General features: G+C 48.0%; 1 protein-coding gene across 5 annotated transcripts in view; it reads right to left on the bottom strand.

The window, feature by feature from the left end:
• The window catches only part of TNIK (TRAF2 and NCK interacting kinase), a 142,958-nt gene extending 130,610 nt beyond the window's left edge, over positions 1 to 12,348 (bottom strand). For all 5 annotated transcript variants that reach the window (XM_071752666.1, XM_071752662.1, XM_071752664.1 and 2 more), the window contains exon 1: positions 12,154 to 12,348. In XM_071752666.1, the coding sequence (XP_071608767.1) occupies positions 12,154 to 12,210 (57 nt within the window). In that variant the 5' untranslated portion in view covers positions 12,211 to 12,348. The remainder of the gene's footprint in view (positions 1 to 12,153) is intronic.
• Between the last annotated feature and the right edge of the window lie 9,086 nt (positions 12,349 to 21,434).

Genomic DNA, 21,434 nt, shown 5'->3' with positions numbered 1-21,434 from the left:
TCGTGAGCAGTGCCAGCACAGTGACGGACAGAAGTTATGTCCACCCTGCCTTAGACCTTATGTCCACCCTGCCATGGACCAGAAAGGAGCAGGTGGCCCAAGTACCAGAAGGAAAAAACCCAACCAGAGAAAAACGCCCTGGAGTTCCAGAATTAATGGAAAGCAGAAGAGGTTTTCCAGACCCATTGAGGAACAGAGGGTGAGCATTAGAAAGCACATTTTAGTGTTTCATGATCACAAGGTGGGGTGCTTGCATAACAGCGACAAAGAACAGAAATGCTGATATCACAAGGCAGTTATGAAACTTGGGTTTAAAATGCAGAATAACAATAACACAGCAATTAAGTCACAGAAGTGATTCTGCAGCCTTCAACTGAGGCATCACAGAATCACAGCACGTAAGGGGCTGGAAGAGACCTCGAGAGACCATTGAGCCCAATCCCCCTGCCAGGGCAGCATCACCTAAAGTAGGACACCCAGGAGAGGGAAGATTCTCTCTGGTGAAGAGCACACATGATGTGCACACCTCTGCTCCCACCAACTCAGAGCAGCAGGAAGCATCCCAGGGATTCATCCCACCCCACAGCCTCACCTCACTTCACTTCTGGACCTGCCCCAAGCAAGGCTTCAAGAACACACCAAGGGAGAGGCTGTGAACCTGTGAGGAGCAGGACAGTGAGGGAATAAACCTGAATATCTGCCCTTTGCCAGATAACTATCAGACCCTTAGCAAGGTTCTTGGTCTTCCTCCTGGATGGTTTTGGCCATGGGCACACGCTCTCAGGAACTGCTCCAGTGTCACCAGGATGTACAACCAAGACACATAATATAGAGCAGCAAAATGTCACGAAAATCAAGGGCAAAGGAACATAGAAGACAGTCCCTCCCCCTACAACCACTTCTATTTTTAGGCAGCCAGATTAGCTTGGAGCAGTTTAACTCAGTTCTGATAATGAGTAGGGCTCCTGCATCTTCTCTTGAGGACACTTCCTCAGTGCAGGCACTTGGCTTTACAACAGCAGCACAGAAGAGGTCACACAACTGGTGAAAGCAGAACCACAACTTCTTGTGAAAGGCTCTTGAGAAAGCAACTCCAGCTTTGAACTTGTGCCCCACCTCCTTTGTCAACCACACAACTTCATCTGGGGGAGGGGAGGTATGGTCCAGCTACCTACAAGGCATCCTTCCCTTTGCACCACACCATAAACCCTTTGCAGAGTTGCAATGCTTTTACTCAGAGGATGCAAGCTGGTGCATCTCAGAAGCACAAATCCTCATGGAGAGATCCATCTTCCAATGAAAGCTGACAGCTTTCCACACTGTAGAAAGAGCAAAACCCTCCTTACTGTGGGTCACAAGGAACAGCTGCTGAGAGCTGCCACAGTACCAGGACCACTACACGTATGGTAGGAACTTGATAAAGAAGAGGATGATAATTATCAAAGGAGCAAGACAAAACAGAGATGTGTAGAAGATTTGGGTCCCACTGCACTGACACTTACTTTTCAGGAAGAGATGTTCCCCTGTCCCTCAGAAGTCTGTTTCTGAAGTCCTGCACATCCCTTTTCTGCAGTGCAACCACATCCAATGTCCTTTGCTTGCTTCAGATTGCCCTGAGAAACATCCAGGTGCAAAGCTTTTCTCCTTCAGGTCCACTGCTTTTCAGCTTCTCAAGGTTCAACCTTCCTCCACAGAGCTTCACCACCCCCCTCCTATCTCCCTGATGACCACACTGGCTCCAGGTAAGGCAGGAGGACCTGGTAGTCCAAACAGGCAAAGTCCAGAGGGTGAAATACACCTTGAAGCTGGTGGCAGAGGTGACAGACTGTAGAGGTTGACAGCTTCTCACCCAGAAAATGGAAGTGTGGCAGAAGCAGCCCAGGGATCTCTGGCTGTTGTGCATCATTTAGTGAATCACACAACACTTTGGAAGGAACCTTTAAAGGTCAGCCAGTCCAACCCCCCTGCAGTGAGCAGGGACATCTGCAATTAGATCAGCTCACTGAAAGCCCCATCCAGCCTGACCCTGAACACTTCCAGGGATGGGGCATCTACCACCTCTCTGGAAGAAAGAAGAAAAGGCCTCACAAAAAAAAAAAATTTCTCCATTTTTTCTTCTTAATTTCCAATAAACTACTTGGAGTCTTCAGTTCACCCTTTGGATTATGATCTTTTAGGGAAGCCATTTTTCCATGCTTCTCTAAAATTCTAGGAAAAAACCACTCACCTCTAAAATTAGCTTCTGGTGTCAGGACTTCATAAGATTTCATCACCACAGACAAAATCACCAGGCTTTTCACAAGCTAGAAACCCTTCCCCAGAAGCAGGGTACCACTATGCCAGCCTGCCCCTTGCCCCTTTGCCCTGTGAAAAGGCAGAAAAGAGCATCCCTGGGGCACCAACCCCCAGGTTGAGGCCAGCAGCTAGTCTGCTTACTGCTTCTTGGTGACCTCCTGCCCCTGGTCACAAGCACCTTCACACCAGGCTCTTGTACTGCAAAACCTCATTTATTAAGAAAAAAAAAAAAGAACTTCAATATGAGGAAGCATTTAAGACAGTTAGTAGATGATTAACAAGCAAGCACTCAGGTCAATTGGTACAGGAGATCCACAGGTTCCTTACAGCCATGAAAAACTTCTCCTGCATCCACCTGGCAGACATCAGAGGTGAGGAGCTCACCAGGGACTGTGCCTGGCAAAGTCCTCACTGCAGGGATGACACAGCCACAGCCCATCAGCTCTCTCCCAGGCTCCTGGCTGCATGTTTCCAGCCCAGGGACCTTCCCATGGTGGATCTTGTTCCTACCTTCCTGCTTTCCCATCAAGCAAACTGCCCCTAAGACCTCCCTCCCCAAGCTGAGCCCTCGCTGGGCAGCCTTTGAAGAGGTGGCCACAGCTTTCCATGCTCTCCTACCCACCTCCCTCCCATCAGTAGGTCCTTGCCCTCCCACCAGCTGAGCTTTCTGGCTCTCAGGGTCCCCACCCTCAGGCAGCCATCACCTCAATGCAGAAGGTTGGGGAGAGGAGGTACAAAGTGCGTCGCGCAGCTCTCCTAAACCAAGGCCAAAGGAGCAGCAGCATTCCTGCTCCAGGTCTTTGCCTTTTCATGCTGGAGCCCCCCAGAGCCAAGTCGAGGTGCTCCAGCACTCTGAAGTATCAGCTATTTTTAGGCAGCAATATCCTGAACACCCTCCTTCATCCTGGCTTTTATAGTGCACAATGAAGAAGTTACTGGGACTTGGCACTTTCTCCTTACCAGGCCATCATTAATAAGTGACTCATATCAGATTGCAGCATGAGTCATCTTGGCAGAGGTCACCATCAGAAGTGACAACTAGTCTTCAATTATTTCCTCCAAGTTGAATTAGAGGTACATTGTTATGCTAATTTTACATCTGCTCCATCCTATCTTTCCATCCTCTGTCTCCAGAGCAACCTGGGATTTCACCTCACAGCCCAAGATGTGTCAGGAAGAGCTTTTCCACCACTGTGGAGTTACAAGTTGTCAAAAAACACAGACACACCAAAGGGAAGTCTTCTGGATGGGTTTTCAGCCACAGCATCTAATATCTAAAGGAGCTTTCCATCTCTCCTCCCACTCCTGCTCCACAGGGACACCGAGCTGCTGTCCCTGCCACCTCCCTGCTCTCTTCATATTTTATCACAACAATTTTTCAAGCACCCAGGGCTTGCCCAGTGCTCACACACCTCCAGCCACACCACATCATTGCCTCTAAGAGCAGTGGCAAAACCCAGCAAACAAAATCACTTTGAAATATGCCCTGTGACACACGAATACTGAAGAAACTATTACAAGCCATGAACGGGGCAGGGAGAAAAGGAGGCATTTTCAGCCATTTTCCATTTTCTATCCAAGCAGCCCCACACTTCAACAAGACCCCAGCATGCTTCCCCCTCCCAGTCCCTCTCCTTTGGCTCATCCCACACACAACTTACCCACCAGAGCTCCCCAACCAGTGAACCAGGAGACGACAGCATCCTTGCCAGGGCAGGGCACAATCACTGCAGAGCACTCAGCTTGAGGAACACAGCTTTGCCCATCAGAAACCACGGCCTTTCCCAGCCTAGTCACTGGTGGAGCCACTCTGCTTACATTTATAGCACTCCAGTGCAGCCACACTGGCTGGGAGGTTCACTTTGGAGAGCATTTGTCAACTGCTCTCACTACTGGAATCTCATTTAGCTGTTACAGCCTCTGCAGCCATCCCAACACGCCAATCCCCCCAGAACAGCAATGGGAAGAGCAGACACATCACACTGTGTACTGAAGCTAATCAATATGTAAAGGCTGAGGATTTATTGCAGTGAAGACAGACTGTCTGCATAGCCAGAAAATGCATTTAAAGCCTTTTTTCATTTTGTTGCCTCGGCCTCTGGTTTTGCTCCAAGAACAGTTCTCTTGCACACCTATCTTTCTTTCCTCCCGAAATGGTGGCATCTGCAGACACAGGAGGGAAGCTCCCCCACCTCCCCAGGAACACCCACCATGAGTATTCAGGGGGAGAATGTAACACAAAAAACACAAGCTTAAGGGCAGTGTCCCTTCAGTTCCTACCAGGCTTCACATAGGATAACAGGCATGGAAAATTTTGGCCTGTGTTTTGGAGAACATCTGTGTGCCAGGTAGAGGGATACACAGGCTGTGCCACTCATAGCCACACAAGCCCACAATGCTGTCCTATTCCATACAAGAGAGAACAGTTAATCCTCTCTTATTTTAATATATTTGTCCTGTATATATATATATTATTTTTATATTTATAAATAAGAACTTTCTAAGTGCCCCCACAAAGCACACTGCATCTCTGACTTGCTGTGTTTTGGGGGTGACCACCTGCAAAGCTGAAATACAGCCTGGGTACCACAGCTAGGGAGCCACAACTGGAAGATTCTATGAACTGCAGCCCCAAAGCTTGGTCTCTGGTTTCATCTCTGTTTATGCTTTGGGGAGCAGAAGCACAGCAGGTAATAACCAGCAGGCTTAGTGTTCCTGGAACACCAACATTAGAAGAACCACCAGCTACCAGGCAAAAGCAGTTTTTTGCTCACTCTATCAGCTATATGGCCCACAATGCATCTAAGAAAGATGGCAGTGAGATAAGGAAGAGATCTGCACCTTTGCTTTTGCCAGTTTATCTCAAAAATCACACTAGGCTTTTGTGCTTGTGTACAAAAGAGAAAGTATGAGGCAAATAAATTCTGATTTACAGGGAGAGTTCTATGTTGTCTGGACATCAAACAGCACCCAATTAGTCCTGAAAGGATCTGACCCACAAATTATGAAAACAAATGCCTCTGAAGCTTTGATCTCTTGTATTTCTGTAGCATGCTATAGCAGTTACTGGACACATTTTATTAGATTCAAGCTGTGTGATCTCTTCCTCGGCAAAGGCTCTATCACCTTCAATGCATCCTGCAGTCTCCATCCAGCAGATTAAGGGCACAGTCCCAAACAGTCACTTCTGTCATGCACAAAACACATGACTCAGCTGGAAGTATGCTTTTTCCTGCTGAGTTTCAAAATTAGGAGCAAAAAGAATTTTTAAAAGGAAGGAGAGGGAAGTGTCAGCCTCCTAAATTAAATTTTCGATTCTTTGTTGGTTTATTATGGGGAAAAAAAATCCTAGGCAGTATCCCTGGCTTCTAAGAAGTGTTGCTTTGAGAACAATTCATTTTGGTTTGCACCCCGAAATGCCACTGCTGGGGGAAGCAAATAAAAACTGCAAGAAAAGGTTTCATGCACTCTGAAGCTGCAAACCACACGAGTGCTCACGTGAACAGCAACACAACCACCCACCCTCGCCGGAGAGACAGCCCAGAAAACCAAGAGGATGTTCCACTCCCATTGCTACAGCTTTACTCAGAAGAGCAACTCACTGCTCACAGCACAAGCTGAGCAGCTCCTGCACTTGAAAGAGGCCACGATTGCTTTCAAACCCATACACAGGAAGGATGGAACCATGTCAACCCTTCACTTCCTGGCAAAAAAGTGGTGTTTGCATTAAGCCATTAATATTTCATAATAATATCTCATATTTTGGATTTTGGGAGCAGAGGAAAGGTGGTATCTGCAAAGTCCATGCCTTCTGCTGCCCTCGGGGTAGTCTGGCAGCTGAGCAGGGGACACCACAGGCTGTTTGCTCACCTAGTAGGGAAGGAGGAAATGTTGGTCCTCAGCCAGGCAAGATGCATCTGGATACTGCCCACCTGATCACAGTCACTCATCCTTTACTACCAACACACAACCTGGAACTTCTGGCAGGCACTACAGGAAATGAACATGGAAAAGCCACAGTCTGGATGAAAGGGGAGGAAGATTTTCTGATTTGACATCACAAAATAAAATTGGGCGTGCAGAGAGATACAACTGAATTTTAACTAAACTTCTTATCAGTGTTCCAACCTTCCACTAACGAGCCATTGCAGAAGCACGACAGGGCTGGGGACCTACATGCTGAGCATCCTCACCCCTCTGGGGGAAGAGGATGCTTGGCCACTGGCATTTGAGACCATGATGGAGAGGGAAGGCAGAAGGAGAAGGAGCCTCCGTTTTCCAAGACCATGTTCCTTGGACAATCCTCCTTTAGCAATCCTAAGTGAGTTACACAGAGAACATGAAATCTCACTTACATAAATTGTCTTCTTGAGTCCTTCATGAGAAGCTGCCTTTAGGATTTAGGTCCTGAGCCCTTCAACACCATCCTCTCCACCTCAAGACACAAAAGCTGTTGTGTTACTGTTACCCCCACACCATGCACTCTTTTCCCCTTTGGTAGCTTTTTACCAGGGGAAATCTAACAGGATTCTCCCCATTTACACTCAAGACATGAAGCCAGGAGACAGGATCAATACTCTGTCCTTGGTCTGCAGGTCAGAGGCAGAGAACTCCTGCTGATGTCTATAATTACCCTTGCAAAGTGTCTGGGGGTGCATTAGCAGGAGTCAGACAAGGATTTGCAGAGAGCAGCTCAAAGCCTGAGCCCAAGGAGACGACGCAGCTTTGGTGTGACCTGGCTCCAAGTGAATGACTTCCAAGAAAACCTCTTCTATAGCTGGGTGAATCATTTGTGGAGATTAACATACTGATCCAATGGAAACCACTTCCCCTCTCTATAACCCCCTGCAAGCTGTACCACTACATCTGCTGAAGCCTGGCAGATAAAAACTACCTTGACATAGCAAGATCTAGCATCCTCCAACCACTCTCTCTTCCACAGATTAAAAATCAGACACTTTATTATAAATATGCACAGCAATCAAACACTTTATTGCTCCAAACCTCAACTCAACAAAATGTTTGTGCTCAAACTTCAACCTGTTCTAGCACATGCTTTTTTATTTTTTTTCCCTCTCTCCAAATCACTAATTTTTACAGCTGACTCACTAATTTTGACAGGACCACTGGTGAGAACAGAGACTCTCCATGCCTTTAAAAATCTCCAAAAGTTAAGGAAGAATAACAACAACAGCAGTGCTAAAGGACACAAGAACTACAGAAGAGCAGCACCTGGGCTGCACATCTCCAAAAGGTGAAAACCAAAACCAAACCATGCAGAAGGATTAGCCAGAAGATGAGTCTCCTTTCTGTTGTAACTTCCCATGAGCAAAGAAAGAAAAATATGCGTGTATGGGTAGAAGATAAATGTTTGCAGCACTATCAGTACTCGGGGTCAAGGCATGGAAGCAAGATGCAGAAAAAGACTTGGACAGGTACAAGACACATGGACACAGTTCTGGTCCACAGCTTACACAGCACTGAGTCCCACTGGAAGAGGACAGCTCCAAATTCCTGGTGGAAGGCTACTGAGAGTGCCTGTCCTCAGAAATTCAGGCTGTATGTATTTATTTGTTGAGGATATGTCCTGAATTTTTCATGGCAGCACATCATGTAAAACACAGCACATATAAATAAGCTTTTCGTGTCTTTTTTTAATCTCCAGAAGTAATCTCTAGTCAAATTTGTTCCTCTTTCTATCTAGCAAGAAGGTGACCTTTGCAAAAGCTGCCCAAAATCTGTTGAGCTACAGAGTTTTTTAAAAGGTGCTGGAAGATTAAACCTAATGCTGTCATGATAATGCTCCCGAGTGGTGGCTTGCAGTGGTTACCTCCCATTAGAACTTCTCCTAAATCTTTAATGATGCTGAAATACGCCATAAACTGACGGAGTTCTGCGAATAGGACAATGCCAGCATGTTTGTTTCTGTTTTATTTTGGGTTTTGTTTCATATGAGAGCTTTTATCTGCATTGACAGTGATCAACTAATGCAAACAAATGGCCACTGAAACTTCACTTCTGTACAAAGCAAAGCTAAAGGAAGAGTAGTGACATTTTTGGGTTTCTTCCAATTCTTCCCAGCAACAGCTAATACCCACCAGCTTCTTAATTCTGTGCTGTCTCCTCTCCAAGCCTGAGCATTAAAGGCCAAGCCTTTCCAAAACAACTAATGATTTTAGGATCCAGTTTCCAGAGACTGCATGGTCAGCACTTTGCTAAAGTAAATAACAAAAGCTTGGGTTTTGTTAATGAGCTCAAAACAAAAGCAACATCCAGGTACATGAAGAAAGCAATAGCTCCTTCCACAAAAAAGCTCTTTTCACACCCCCAGGCTTGCAGAAAACCTTCAGCCAAGTATGACCCAGGTGAGCCCTGAAATCCCTCAGCCTTCAGCTGTGACCCGAGCCCAGGGCCAGCCCCCCACCAAGCAGAGGAGCAGCTGTGAGTGGGGGGGTTTGTTTGCCCCAAGCTGGTCTCACCCCGGGGGATTATCAGCTCCCTGAGAAAGGTTTTTTTCTCCTGGAGAGCTTTCATCACCTCCCACACACTGTGCACATCACCCCAAACGCATCCAGCTGTGGCAGCTACTGCAGAAGAACCCACTGCCACCACGGGTACATCAGCTGGAGCCCGTCCCTGCAGATGGATGCAGCAGAGGAAAAGCTATTGACCTGAATATTTTAGAAGGATCAAGGCCACTGCCTTCAGCAAGAGATGACAGCCTCTTCCATTCGCTGAGACATAAAAAAATGGATGGATAAAACTCCCAAACCCAGCCCCATGTTTCTGCTTCTTCCCCTCCTGGGAATTTACCACCAGAGAGCACGACTCACTGCATCCCCCCCTCACATCCACTCCCCTTTTATTGTAAAAATCTGCTTCTCAAACATGCCTGTCAACAGCCTATGCAAATCCCTGTGTTAATCATTATTCTGCTAGTAGCACTGCCAGGTCATTCGGCTATTAAACATGCTGAGTGGGCTAGCAAAAATATCTCCCAGCCCGTACAAAAGAACATTATAATGTAGTTTATCTTCTCCCCTTCTCAGCGTGATATGCAGCACTACCTGTTCAATGGCCTCATCATTTTAAATGACAGTTTTCTGCAACATTAACAATACTCATTACCAGCACCACCACCACCAGAAGAACTCCAGTTTAAGAACCTGGTGTCAAAGGTTTCACACCCTGCCCTCGCCTCGCACGCTCAACCCTCTGCACCAACGTGGGGACACTTGGGTACCATGGCAATGAGCACGGTGCACAATGATGGAGAGAAATCTGTTGCAAAGAAGGCAGGAGGGAGCCCGAAGTGTGCTCACTCCAGGCACCAGGCCGTGCATTTTAATCAGAATTCAGTGCTTTGTTCCCAGCCCAGCCGCCAGCACATCAAGCAGATGCACTGCTGAGGAGGAGCTCGACTCTGTGGCCAAGATGATCTCCAGCCTGGCAAAACCAGAAGCAACTGCTCCTTCCTAGGTTACCCTTCATCCCAGCTTGACAAATCCTACCCTGTTAGCCAGAGGAAATCCAAAATGAATGATGGTTTGCGTGTGCAGGGTTCTGCCTGTGCCGAGCCGTGCTCAGCCTCCCAGCAGCTCGCCCTGGTCCTGCAAATCCACCTTCCTCCCATCTGACAGAAGTAGGGAAGCCAAAGCAAAAGGATGGGGAGAACCAGCACTCAAAGGTCCACCTTTTTTACATGCATTTGCTTGTTGTTCATAAAACTCAGCCTCCTGGAACATTCCGGTGACTCAAACTTGGAGATAAGAGGCCTGAACATCTCTTTTCCCTGCTGCTGGGAACAAACCATCCCCTCTGCCAGATTTTGAGTCACTACCTGCTCCCAGCATCTCACACAGCCATCCCTCACCCCTTCAAACACACAAGCACAAGAGCAGTGTCTCCTCCATCCAGACTCATCTCCAACCCCGCAGCAACGTGACACTTCTTTTCTAATAAATGAAATTTTGCAAAGCTTGGGGAATCACTCCTCCCTGCCATGTTTTGTGCTCAGACAGCAAATTTACTATTGATTTCTGATTCAGACCCTGTGGACTGATTCACGCTTCTTGCCCTATCTGCTGGATTTATGACCTTTAACAATTATTCTAAGTGCTAAAAGAGCTTACTTTAGAAGGAGATCTATTCCTTGGCAAATTAAGCTCCTATTCTCATCTCACTTAAAACCAGTGAATCTCTCATCCTTTACAGGCAAGTGCCATAGTACGTTTCTCCTTTTAAGACAGAGAGCAGAGGCCCAAGCAGTCCTTGGGGTCCTGCCAGAGCAGCCACCACTGGGAAGGGGACGTGGCTTTGCTTTCTCCCCCCTCCATCAGTCAAGATTTCGTGTCCCCTTGTCACCAGCTCCCCTCAAATGCCATCAGTGCTCTGCTCGCCCAGCAGGCGCTGCCAGTGGTTCTCTGGGGGAGGGAGGGAAACAGATATTTCCTCCTAAAGCGAAAACAAAACCCTGACTGTATCTGGTGAGCACTGCCATTCAAAAGCCACAAACACAACCAGAAAACCTAAGCATATGTGGACACGGTTTTAAAAAGAAATAGTGCCCTGGTTCAAATAAACGTCCCAATGCAGATGTCAAAAATAGTAAAATAACAATCTTGTTTCCAGGGGGTGGAAAAGAAGGAGAGGGCTGTGTGTCCCCCCCCAAAGGATACTGCTTTTCTGGATTAATTCCACCAGCTTCAGCACCCTCTCTTCCAAGGCACCTTTGACCTAAGAGGGGAAAGGAAAGCTCCAGGTCTGACTTTAAGCGAGATGGTCCCCCTGCTCCAATCTCATCTACACTGTATATTGCTGAGCAATCATTTACAGTACTAATCAACCAGAAACTCACCAGGAAGAAAGTAGGGCAAGTGAATAAAGATAAGACTTTTTTTTTTTTTCTTTTTCCCTTGCACTGAAGCAAATAATATTTCTAAAAATACACTTGAGCAAGTCTTCAGTGGATTCTGCTTTATTTTATTTATGTATGGCAGCAGGTTGAGAGAAGCATTCCTGCTGGCTGCCTCCCCAATAAACACGGCTTCCCGAAATGACTCCCCATGCTGGATCCCAACTAGCTGCTCTTCCCACCAAAAAGATGAAGCAGAAATGCGGGGTGGGGGGGAAAGGATGTGTGGAAGTGACAGGAAAAATAGACCAAGGGGGGACATCAGGCCACAGCCCACGCAGAGGCTGACACATTTGAGGAGCCCGACATTTCAAGGGTACACGATGAGCTTCATTTTTAAGGAGGGGAAGATATAGGGAAGGGGTGAGAAGAAGCCACGGCCGGGAGGAGACAGGGCACGGAGGGGGATGGCCGGAAAGGCCGGCGATATGGAGCAGCCCCCTTCCCGCACCCCCGGCCATACCCGCATCCCTGTCCCTCTGTCCCTCCGGCCGTGCTGCAGGAGCGCAGCGCGGGCACTGCCCGCACCCACCGACACACGGGGACCTCCGGCTGCCCCACGGCTGCGGGGGGACCGGCCCCAGACCCCCCCTCCAACCCTCTCGACCGTACGCACAGGCGTATACACGCTCCTATGTGCGTGTGCACACACACACACGCACACACACACGCACACACCTGCCTACGCGCCTCCATACATGGTTGCGCGTATCGCTGCATGCCGGCAGGCACACACGTATGGACACCGCGCACACACACACGGCTGCAGGCATGCACACGCTTACAGCTCCCGATTAACATACGCGCAGGCTGCACCCCCACACCCACCCCCACCACCGAGGGATGGAGGGATGGATGGATTGGGAAGGAGGGGGAGAGGGGGCGACCGTTCCCGCATCCACCCCCACCACCACCACCTCCCCCGCCCCATCCCCGAGCCTTACCCGCAGCGCCGAGAGGTCGATCTCGTCCAGGCTCCGCGCCGGGGAATCGCTCGCCATGTTTCCGCCGCCGGCCAAGCGGCCCCGCCGCCACCGAGCGGGCAGTGGCGGCCGCCGCGGCTCTGGCGCTATTTAACGCTTCTCCTCATGCGGGACACCGGGAAGCAGAAGCCGCCGCGGCCGCCACCACCGCCGCTGCCGCCGCCCCTATCCCTACCCTTGCCCCTACCCTTCCGCCTGCAGCGCGGTTAGGGGCGGCCGCGGGCTGCGCCGGGATGGCGGCGGCGGCGGCTCATGGCATCACCGCCTCCCCGGCCGAGCCCGCCGCCGGAGCTGTCTGTCAGGGACCGGGGAGGGGGCGGCGGGGGCGGGGGCGGTGCCGGGCCCCGCCACCAGGGGGCGGGGGCGGCCCCGCAAGCCGCCTTCCCTCAGGGCGGAGGGGGAGAACCGGACCCGGACCTGGACCGGGAGAATCGGAGCCGGAGCCGACGCCCAAGGGCTGGGGTCCGCAGCATCCGGCACGGTCCCCAGGCAGCCCCCTCCTCCGGGATGCGATGGGTCTGGGGAAGAGCCTCGGGAGCGCCTTGGTGGTGGTGGCACGGAGCAGGAGGTGTGTTGGGAGGAGAAGGGGTAATGGTTGTCGACTGAAAGGGGTAAATTTAGGTGTTAGGGAGAAAATTTCTGCGGTGAGGGTGGGGAAACACTGGCACAGGTTGCCCAGAGAGGTAGTTGAAGCCTCGTCCCTAGAAACATTCCAGGCCAGGTTGGATGGGGCTCTCAGCACCCTGATGTGAAGCTGTCCCCTTCCAAACCATTCCATGATTCGGTATTCAGGACCCTCTGGAGGGATGCACTGATTTGGGCTGAGGTGTTGCTTGCTGAGGATAACACCTGCAAACACCTCACTGCTTCTCCTGCAGGCTCCCAGCCCCGGCTTCACCCCACAAATGTGCTTATTTAGCAAATGGTGGGGGAAAAAATCAGAGAATCATAGAATGGTATGGAAGGGACCTTAAAGACCATCTAGTTCCAACCTCCCTGCATGAGCAGGGACACCTTCCTGTAGATCAGTTTGCTCAAAGCCTCATCCAGCCTGAGTGAGGCTATCTGGATCCCTACCCCAGTACCAAAGCAGCTGTCCCTGTCAAGTCCGGGGGAGAAAAGCTGCCAAATTTCAGGTGTTGGACCCAAATTCTGCCCAGCCGTACTGTGGGGAAGCACTAGAGCCAAAGGAGCTCCTTGGTGCCAAAGGAGTGGCCAGCCATCTGCTTTATGCACCTCAGGGTTCCCTGATCAAGAAATCCCCTTTCTTCTGCTGGGTCCCAATGTCTGACCTGAGTTTGTGACCTGGTCCCTCTGCACTCAGGAGCCATCCTTAGACCCTAAAGACTCCCATACCCTTCCTGAGTAAGAAGAAGAGATTCATACTGTCTTGAGAACTGGCCAAAACCCCTCCAAAGCCAGCAATAACTAGGTAGAGTCAGCTTTCAGTGTTTTCCTTATTTCCCTTTTTTCGGATGTGGTTTCTGCCAAGCCAGGTGCCATATATAAATATATATGTATAAAAAAATCTGTTGCCTTTGAGAGAACCGTATGGAAGCTGTACTTACAACATCAACTTGTGTCAGGAGCTTACAATATGCAGATCTGGGAAGCGGAAACCCTACACATGAGTCAATTGGCAGGCGGATGGGATTTTCTTATGCTTTCTGATTGGAGATGTGCTTCGATTAGAATTAAAAAAAAAAAAAATTAAAAATTGTGTTTCAAACAAGCACGCAGTCCTGGGGACGCTGCCTGCTGCAGCTGGTGCTGCATCACTGGTTTATTAGCATTATTAATCCTGATGGCAGCGGGGCTGAGAAGGGATGGTGTTTGGGCTCTCAGGGATGAGAGGGTGCAGCAGAATGGGATTTTTTGGGGGGAGGGAAGGGGGGAGTGATGAACTGCTGAAGTGGCAGGTTGCAAAGTCGCCTGCTGTGGGTGAGGCACCCAGGGCTGCACAGTGCCTGCAGCAACAGCAGCCTGCCTGGATATATCCCCTTTTTCCAAAGCCACCAATCACTGCTCCTCCATCTCTTGCACAGGCATCCCTCCTCTAAAATTCCATCAAAATGCAAAACATGGTGAAATACACACCGGGGACCTTCTCCTGGCCTCTGAGCATCCTCCCTAGATCTTCCGTGGTGCTGGGGTGTTTATGTAAATCAGATGTTGTCTGTTCAAACCTGGGTATTGCAATGTTCTGCTCCCAGTTGTGAAGCTGGAAGCAAAACTGCCTGGAAACTCGTAACAAGCCAATGCGAGACTTCCTCGTGCTTTCATTGTTCTCGGGGAGAGAAGGGAAGATCAAACAGGATGAGAGGATGCTAGCTGGCTCTAATGTGCCTTCCATCCCAGAATACACAGGATTATTTGTGAAACACAGCAGGATTAACAATTTTTTTTAAGAAATTAATATATACCCAATCCTGCAAACAGACAGATTGCCCTGATCCTTACTGTGAATGCAGAGTCCCAGCCTAAACTGTGATTTAATAGCAATCTTTCAGCTGACAGTCAAAATGGTAAAAATATAGAGGACCCCTGTGTCATCACTGACATACAAAATGCATAAGTGATAGCTGGAAGGGAAGGAAAATCCCAGTGAGCTGTCATTTCCAGGCTGCTGGGGGAAAAGGAGAGGCAGGGGTGCAGTGACCCTCCACGGTGCCCAAGCTGCTGTGCAAGCTGTGCCCATGCCCAGCCAGGTTGCAGGAGGGAATCCACTGCAGTGTTTTCTGCAGGAAGAGGTTTGTTGTTTTTTTTTTCCCAAGAGGTTTTGTTTGTTTGCTTTGTGGTTTTGGTTTGTTGTTTGTTTGGGGTTTTTTTACAAGGAGGTGGTGTATTTCTCTGTCTCCCTGTATATTGCTTTTTCTGCTAGGAGCATCTAAACAAAAATCTTGCAGACAGAGTGGCTGTGACTCAAAAGAGAATAGGAGTTGAACTGACCCTAAATATTTTGCTGGGAGTCAGTTCAGCATGAAAATGTGTTTCCACCTGGAGGGGCTTCCCTGGGAAGGGAATCTGGACCCTGTTGTGCCCCAGGCTCCAGCCAGCCTGGCAGCATCTCAGCATTGGCACAGCTGTACAAGAGCTGTGTGCACTTGTATATAGCACTTGTATAGAGCACTTGCAGGGTGCTATGAGCTGAACAAAAGCATTCAGCTCATCATCATCCCACCCTTCATGAAGCAAGAGCCATTGGAGAAGAGCACAACCCCTCCCAGCTCATCCCCCCACATCCCTCATCCACTCTGTACCTGGCATTTCCTCTGCTGCAGAAGCCTGGACCATTGTGTGGCAACTTTGTTGGGGTTTTGCCATTTCATCCCCATTCAGATAGTGGAGAAATGTGAAAATGTTGTTTGTTTGTTTTTTCCTGCAGCGTGGAAGTCCCCAAGCACGGGCAGACCTGGTGAGCAAGCAGCACCTTAATAAACTGAAGCTCAGCTGATGGCAGTGGGGGACTAATGTCAGGGTCACTGGTTTTGATTTATTCACTGGAGGGCATTAGCTCACATAAAAACTATCCTGGACGTTTGACCTCTTCATTAAACTGAATTTAATTATCTATCAGTGCCACCAGTCTTAATTATATCATGAGGGGGTCCATGTAGAATACGTAAATCTAAATGACACATAAGGCCTTGTCTGATTAGCAAGATGCTTCAGGCTTTGAATCATTCACCAAAAGATTAGGGAGGAGAAGAATGAAGCAAACAAGCAAGCAAGCTTGGGGCTTGTTTTGGGCCCTGGCACATTATTTATTCCACCAGCACCTGTAGGTCACTTGTTTCCAATAATTCAGTGACCACTCAGCCCATGGCTGGTGTCAGAATGGTTTTTCTGGGTCCTTATGTCCAGGCTGGTTTATCCCAATGTTTGCCCAGTAGTTAACAGACTCTGCCCAAACTGAAAGGAGGATGTTGAAAAATTAATACTCTGTTAAATGCATAATAAATTTGATTAAGACTAACATGATAATATGCATCTGTGTTAAAGGACATGGGCCCTCACCTGCATCTATTGATCTTCTCAACTGCACTTTAACTGATTCATTCTCACTTACTGATGGCTCCTCCTTCTGCTGATATGGGTTCCTCTCCAAGGAAAAGAAGTGATTTCCCATTGCATCCTTGGGCTGAGCAGGACTACGTGTGTGAACCCTGTTGCCAGGATTTTTCCTATAGCTATATATAAAAAAAAAAAAATCCCACAACCCCGTGAGGAGTTGATCACTCCCTCACTTAAGCATGTTTCAACTACAAAACCCTGTAATCACTGCAGTCAGGGAATAAATGGAAAATCAGCAAGGGCTCTTTGAAAAAAATCCTACCTCCACAGCTCCATGCCCAGGGAACAGCACAGTGTGCTTGAATAGCAAAGTCCTGGGGCAATGCAGAGAAAGGGATGGTAGTTGGAGCTTAATTCCAGGAGCTTAATTCGCCCACAGTACCCCTCCAAGCTGCTGTTCTTCCCCAAAATATTTGGCAGTAAGGGCCAGTACTCTGTTTCCTTTATGCCCTTTGCACTGCAGGGGCATTTGCCTTCTTTTGAAGGCTGCCACCGTGGCTCAAAGTTGCCAGGGGGCTACCAGCCTAGGAGCAATTCCCCCAGCAAAAGCGCTAAAAGAAGCAGAACCTTTTGCTCTGCCCTTCCCTGGTTTATGGAGATCAGGCTGCCTATCCCCCTGGCAAGAGTTAAAGGAGGCTTTTCTAGGGTAGCAAGCACCCACACCTTTTGAAGAGCCACTCTATTCTTTACCAGATTATTAAAATTTAAATATAAAGTTGTAATTCTTAGGCAAAATTACAGGACTATATATATAGGACCATATATAGATGCCAGCAGGCAGTGATGCTTTTGTTGGTCTCCCATCAGCCTGACCAGGGCATCAGAGGCTGAATAAGCTGTTTATTTGGGCAATGCATTTCTGTGTTGCTATTTGGGAACATGCCATACTGGTGATGCAGGACTTTATTTTGTCAATTAACCTCTTTCCTTTGTGCATCTTCTGTGAAGAAAACTAAAAAGAAAAAAAAATAAACCACCAAAGGGCAGCCCTGCTCTTCAGCAGGGTGTCAAGTCTTTTATAGTCATTTAAAATGTGCCAATTGTGACTGTTTAGAAACCAATCAAAATCCCATTTTTGCCCTGCTTGCAGAAAACCTAATGCAGCCTTGCCCCCAGCAACCCATCTTCCCACAGAGGAATTCTAATTTCTCCTTTATAACATCAGGCTGCATAAAGTCCAGAGCATGGGAGCTGCTGGATCAGAGATGTTCTTCAGAACCCACCTGCAGGAAAGTCCCCCAGGGACCTCTGCCCCAAAATACCTGCTTTACAGCCTGTCCACAGAGCAGAACAGCTGCTCCATTTTTCAAGTACCTTTTATCAAAATGATTTAGCATTCTGAGATGGTTTATGCAGATCAGTCTGGAACTGAGCTACCTGAAGACAAGCAGTATTTATATTCTCCTTTTCCCTCCTCTTTCTTGGTTTTTCTTGCAGACCAAAGGCAGCCTCAGGCCTGGGAAACACCTGACCCAAAGCCACCCCCAACCTGGCATTAAGCACAGATCTGTAGAACAAGAGAAACTGGCTCTATCTTTTGTCAAATGCAAATTGCTCAGAGTTAATTAAGACACATTTCAGGAATAGTGAGGTGGGGTTTCTTTTTTTTTTTTTTAAAAAAAAAACCAAACTATAATCTGCCCTGAGGTGTAGGTAGGGCTCAACATCTCAGGAAAGGGATTACATAGCTGGAGCTGTGCATTGCACTTAGCAAAGATGCTCACAACAAAAGTCTTGTAGGGTTTTAGTGATGCCCAAGCATACAGGTGTTCAGAGACCTGTGAGACTGGAGTCAGTTCAGGTCCAAAACCTCCTTGGCATGTATGGTTTTCCAGATTTTCATTTATTTTTAACAGTAAGTGTCCTCACCGTGACTATGAGATGAGTTTTGTGAGAGCTTCTGCCTTCTTTGGGAGCATGCTGAATACTTCTCATTTCACCCTGCAAAAGGCAAGAAGCCTTTTAGATGGAAAACCAAGAAAGGTTAAACCACAGAACACACTTCCCAAGTCAGATATTTCAGACTTCCCACTCATCACCGATGGCCAAATCAGAAGAGAGTCAGAAAACAACTGGAGGTGCTTAAAGTAACTTAAATAAATCCTCTGAGTAGTGCTTGAAGTGTTGGTGTCTGAGTAGGAAGAGAGGGTTTGAGCCAACTGCTGTTGTCTTTCTGTGGAGGCTTCACTCAGAGGTGTTTACTTCCTCATGCCTTCATGGAGATGTGGCAGTCTATGAAAGCACTCCTCCTGGAATTAGATGAAAATGGTTTGTTTTGTTTTTAAAAAAAGGGTTTCTAAGTCCTGCCATAAAAGGGAGAAGCTTAAAAAAGCTAACCCTAATGTTGACTGGGCATGCTGCACTCCTATGAAATGGAGGGAACTTTTTCCAAGGCATGGGATTTTCTGGCGTGGTGAAAAACAAAATTATCATCAAATCATCCCAAAAATGTCAATTCACTAACTCAGAAAGGAGCCACATAAGTCTGGGTTTTATGTAGAAAAGGTCTTGTGCAGTGTGCTTCTTCAAAGAAGGGACATGGATGGATGTTGGCTTCAGTCTCAGGAGGTCCTTCAGGGTTTACACACAAATTTACAGATCAGAGCAGAAATCTGCAGAACATCAACTTTGTGACCCTCAGAAGGCATTTTTTAGCCTGCAGGATAGAGCTGCCTTCACTCCTACAAACCCCAGCTGAAGCCAGTAATGTCCCACACAGATGGAAAAAATTCCAAAAGGATGAAGAGTCAGGCAAGACCTCAGGCCAAAGTGACCATGTCCTCATCACTGCCATTTGGCCCAATGGCTCAAGCTGTTAATGCTACTGCAAACACAGCAGGAAAGGGTGGCTCACCCCTCAAGGGTCTCAAAGATGACACCATGCCACAAAGGAATATCTCCAGAGAGCCACAAAGACAGACAAGCAGGAAAAAGTCCTGGGAATACAAGGATCAGGTGGTACAAGGAGGCAAAGCCATGAATCAGGGAAAAGGATTCACCTGGCTGGGCAGCATCCCACTGGTGAGCAGACCTGGGAATGAAGGGAGATCCAGGATGGGAAAAAAGCATGGTCACCACTTGGTTCAGCTTAGGGATATATATAGAGAATTGGGTATATTTAAACAAGTTGATGATTTTAGTGTTGACACGTGATTTCTGAGAAACTGCCAAACCACCAGGCAGGAAACAAGAAAGGTGTCTATGAAAGGTTTGGTGCACGTTCTGTGAAATGGCTTCATCTTCAGTTCAGAGAGCAGCAGAGAGTGGGTGGGTTCTTGGATGAGGGACAGACACACACACCTATGACCCTGCCAACATCCCAGCCTGCAGTCTGAGCTCCTCTGGGCAGGTTACAACAAGAAAGGCAACAAGGAAAGTAAAGCAGACAGCGAGGGAAAGTTGACAAGAAAGGCAGATCAACCCCAAATGACAAAGATGTGACTGAGCCCCACGTGCCCTGGGTACCAGTGCTGGAGCCAGAAGGATGAAGTGGAAAATTTCCTTTGAAATTCTGGCCCCTACAGGCTCAAAGCAGCCAGTGTATTAAAAGAGAGACTTTTAAGAGTGATGTTATGTATTGAATCAGTCTTGAGGCTTCAGAAGTTTGTGATTCTCAGTTTGTGGCTCCTGGCACCAGCAGTACTGGAGGTTGCACTGAGGTTACCAAGAACTTTGCCCCCTCAGTGGTTACAAGATCAGACCCTCAAAAGCATGAAATGATGAGTGGGAAGGGACCTACCAGAGGTGATGGGGACTGGACAGACTTCTTGGTCCATCACTATTGTCTGACATCATCAAAGTGATGCTCCAGGCACATCCAGTGCAAGGCTCCAGAGTGATGAAGCCACCAATCCACTGGGAGCTTCTCCCACTGCTCTGTTGACAGAAAACATTTCAGAAAGTCACATTAAGTTTAATATGCATCACTGAAATTTCTGCCTTGTAGTTTAGGTTGTCCTTGCCCAAACCAGGACAAAAGGTTGGCAAGAAGGATGCAGCAGCAGCTTCAGGAAAACTGAGGTTATTTCCCAAACTGATTAATTTCTTGCCATCCTTCCCAGGCCACTTGACTTTGAGTAACACATCCACCATGCCCTGGATGAAGAAATAATAACTGGGAGAGAATGAGCCCTGGGAGCTGAAAACCTGCAATTTCCCTTTCCTGGGATAAACACCAGCCCAGTAATGGCCTGAAGTAAAGCAACAAGGTATGGCTGCAAGGTAACCTCTGCATCATTAAAATAAAGAGGGAACAATGTTCATGTGTGCTGTGAGTGATGAAGGAGGGGATGCCCTGAAGTGCAGGGTGACAGCTAAGGGCACAGCTTCAGACTGTCACAGCAATGGGGGGGTGTTAAACAGTGGGACACAGACATGGGTGAGGCAGTGACACAAGCCAGGGGGATGATAAAGCAGGGGAAGATATTTTGAAGCTCTTGAGCTGGGTTCACTGGTGAGCAGTGGTGTCCAGAGGTCACTGAGGACATGGTGAGTGGATGCAGTGACCCCAGCCCAATTGGCAGCCCCTCCACCACCTCTAGATCCCAACTGGAGATGAATAAATGGATGTTCAGCTGAAGCTTCCCACTTGGAGAGGTGATGGCAGGAGCAGAGTCTCCATCAGAAAGAAATACCCCAAGGATTAAAGCAGTGTTTGCACAGATTTCTGCCAATCATCAAATGGATGGACATTACCAAAGACACTCATTACTAAGCCTAGTTAGTGAAATCCTCAAGCCTTAAATCCACAGCAAGCTGCAAATATCTCCAGAGGGATAAATGCCCTCTCTACCACAGCACCTCACCCAAATCCATGGAGGGGAGGTGCTGACAGCCCCAGAAGAGACCTCTCTGCAAAAGCTCTCTGGATTATTTAGCTGTTAAAGAAGATTTCAGTGCTTCACACAGTATCTTACAAAGCAACTTAGACAGATCCTAAAAAAAAAACCAAACACATTATCCTCTATAGATGCAGGTGGTGGATTTGGCACTAATGAGCAATCTGACTCTCAGAAGCACCAAATGACATGTGTACCAAAGTTAGAGTTTTGCAAGAGCTGTAGCTGACACAGGCTGTTTGCTGAAAGGGAATTAGCCCTTTCCTCTGCAAAAATGAGCATTAAAATCTCCCCTAGCTGCTAGTCAATGGCAATCAGGCTGCTAAAAGC

Source organism: Heliangelus exortis, chromosome 9 (genome assembly GCF_036169615.1).
Source record: "Heliangelus exortis chromosome 9, bHelExo1.hap1, whole genome shotgun sequence".
Taxonomy (NCBI): Eukaryota; Metazoa; Chordata; class Aves; order Apodiformes; family Trochilidae; genus Heliangelus; species Heliangelus exortis.
Note: the sequence above shows the minus strand (reverse complement) of the source record. Positions and strands in the feature narration are given on the sequence as shown.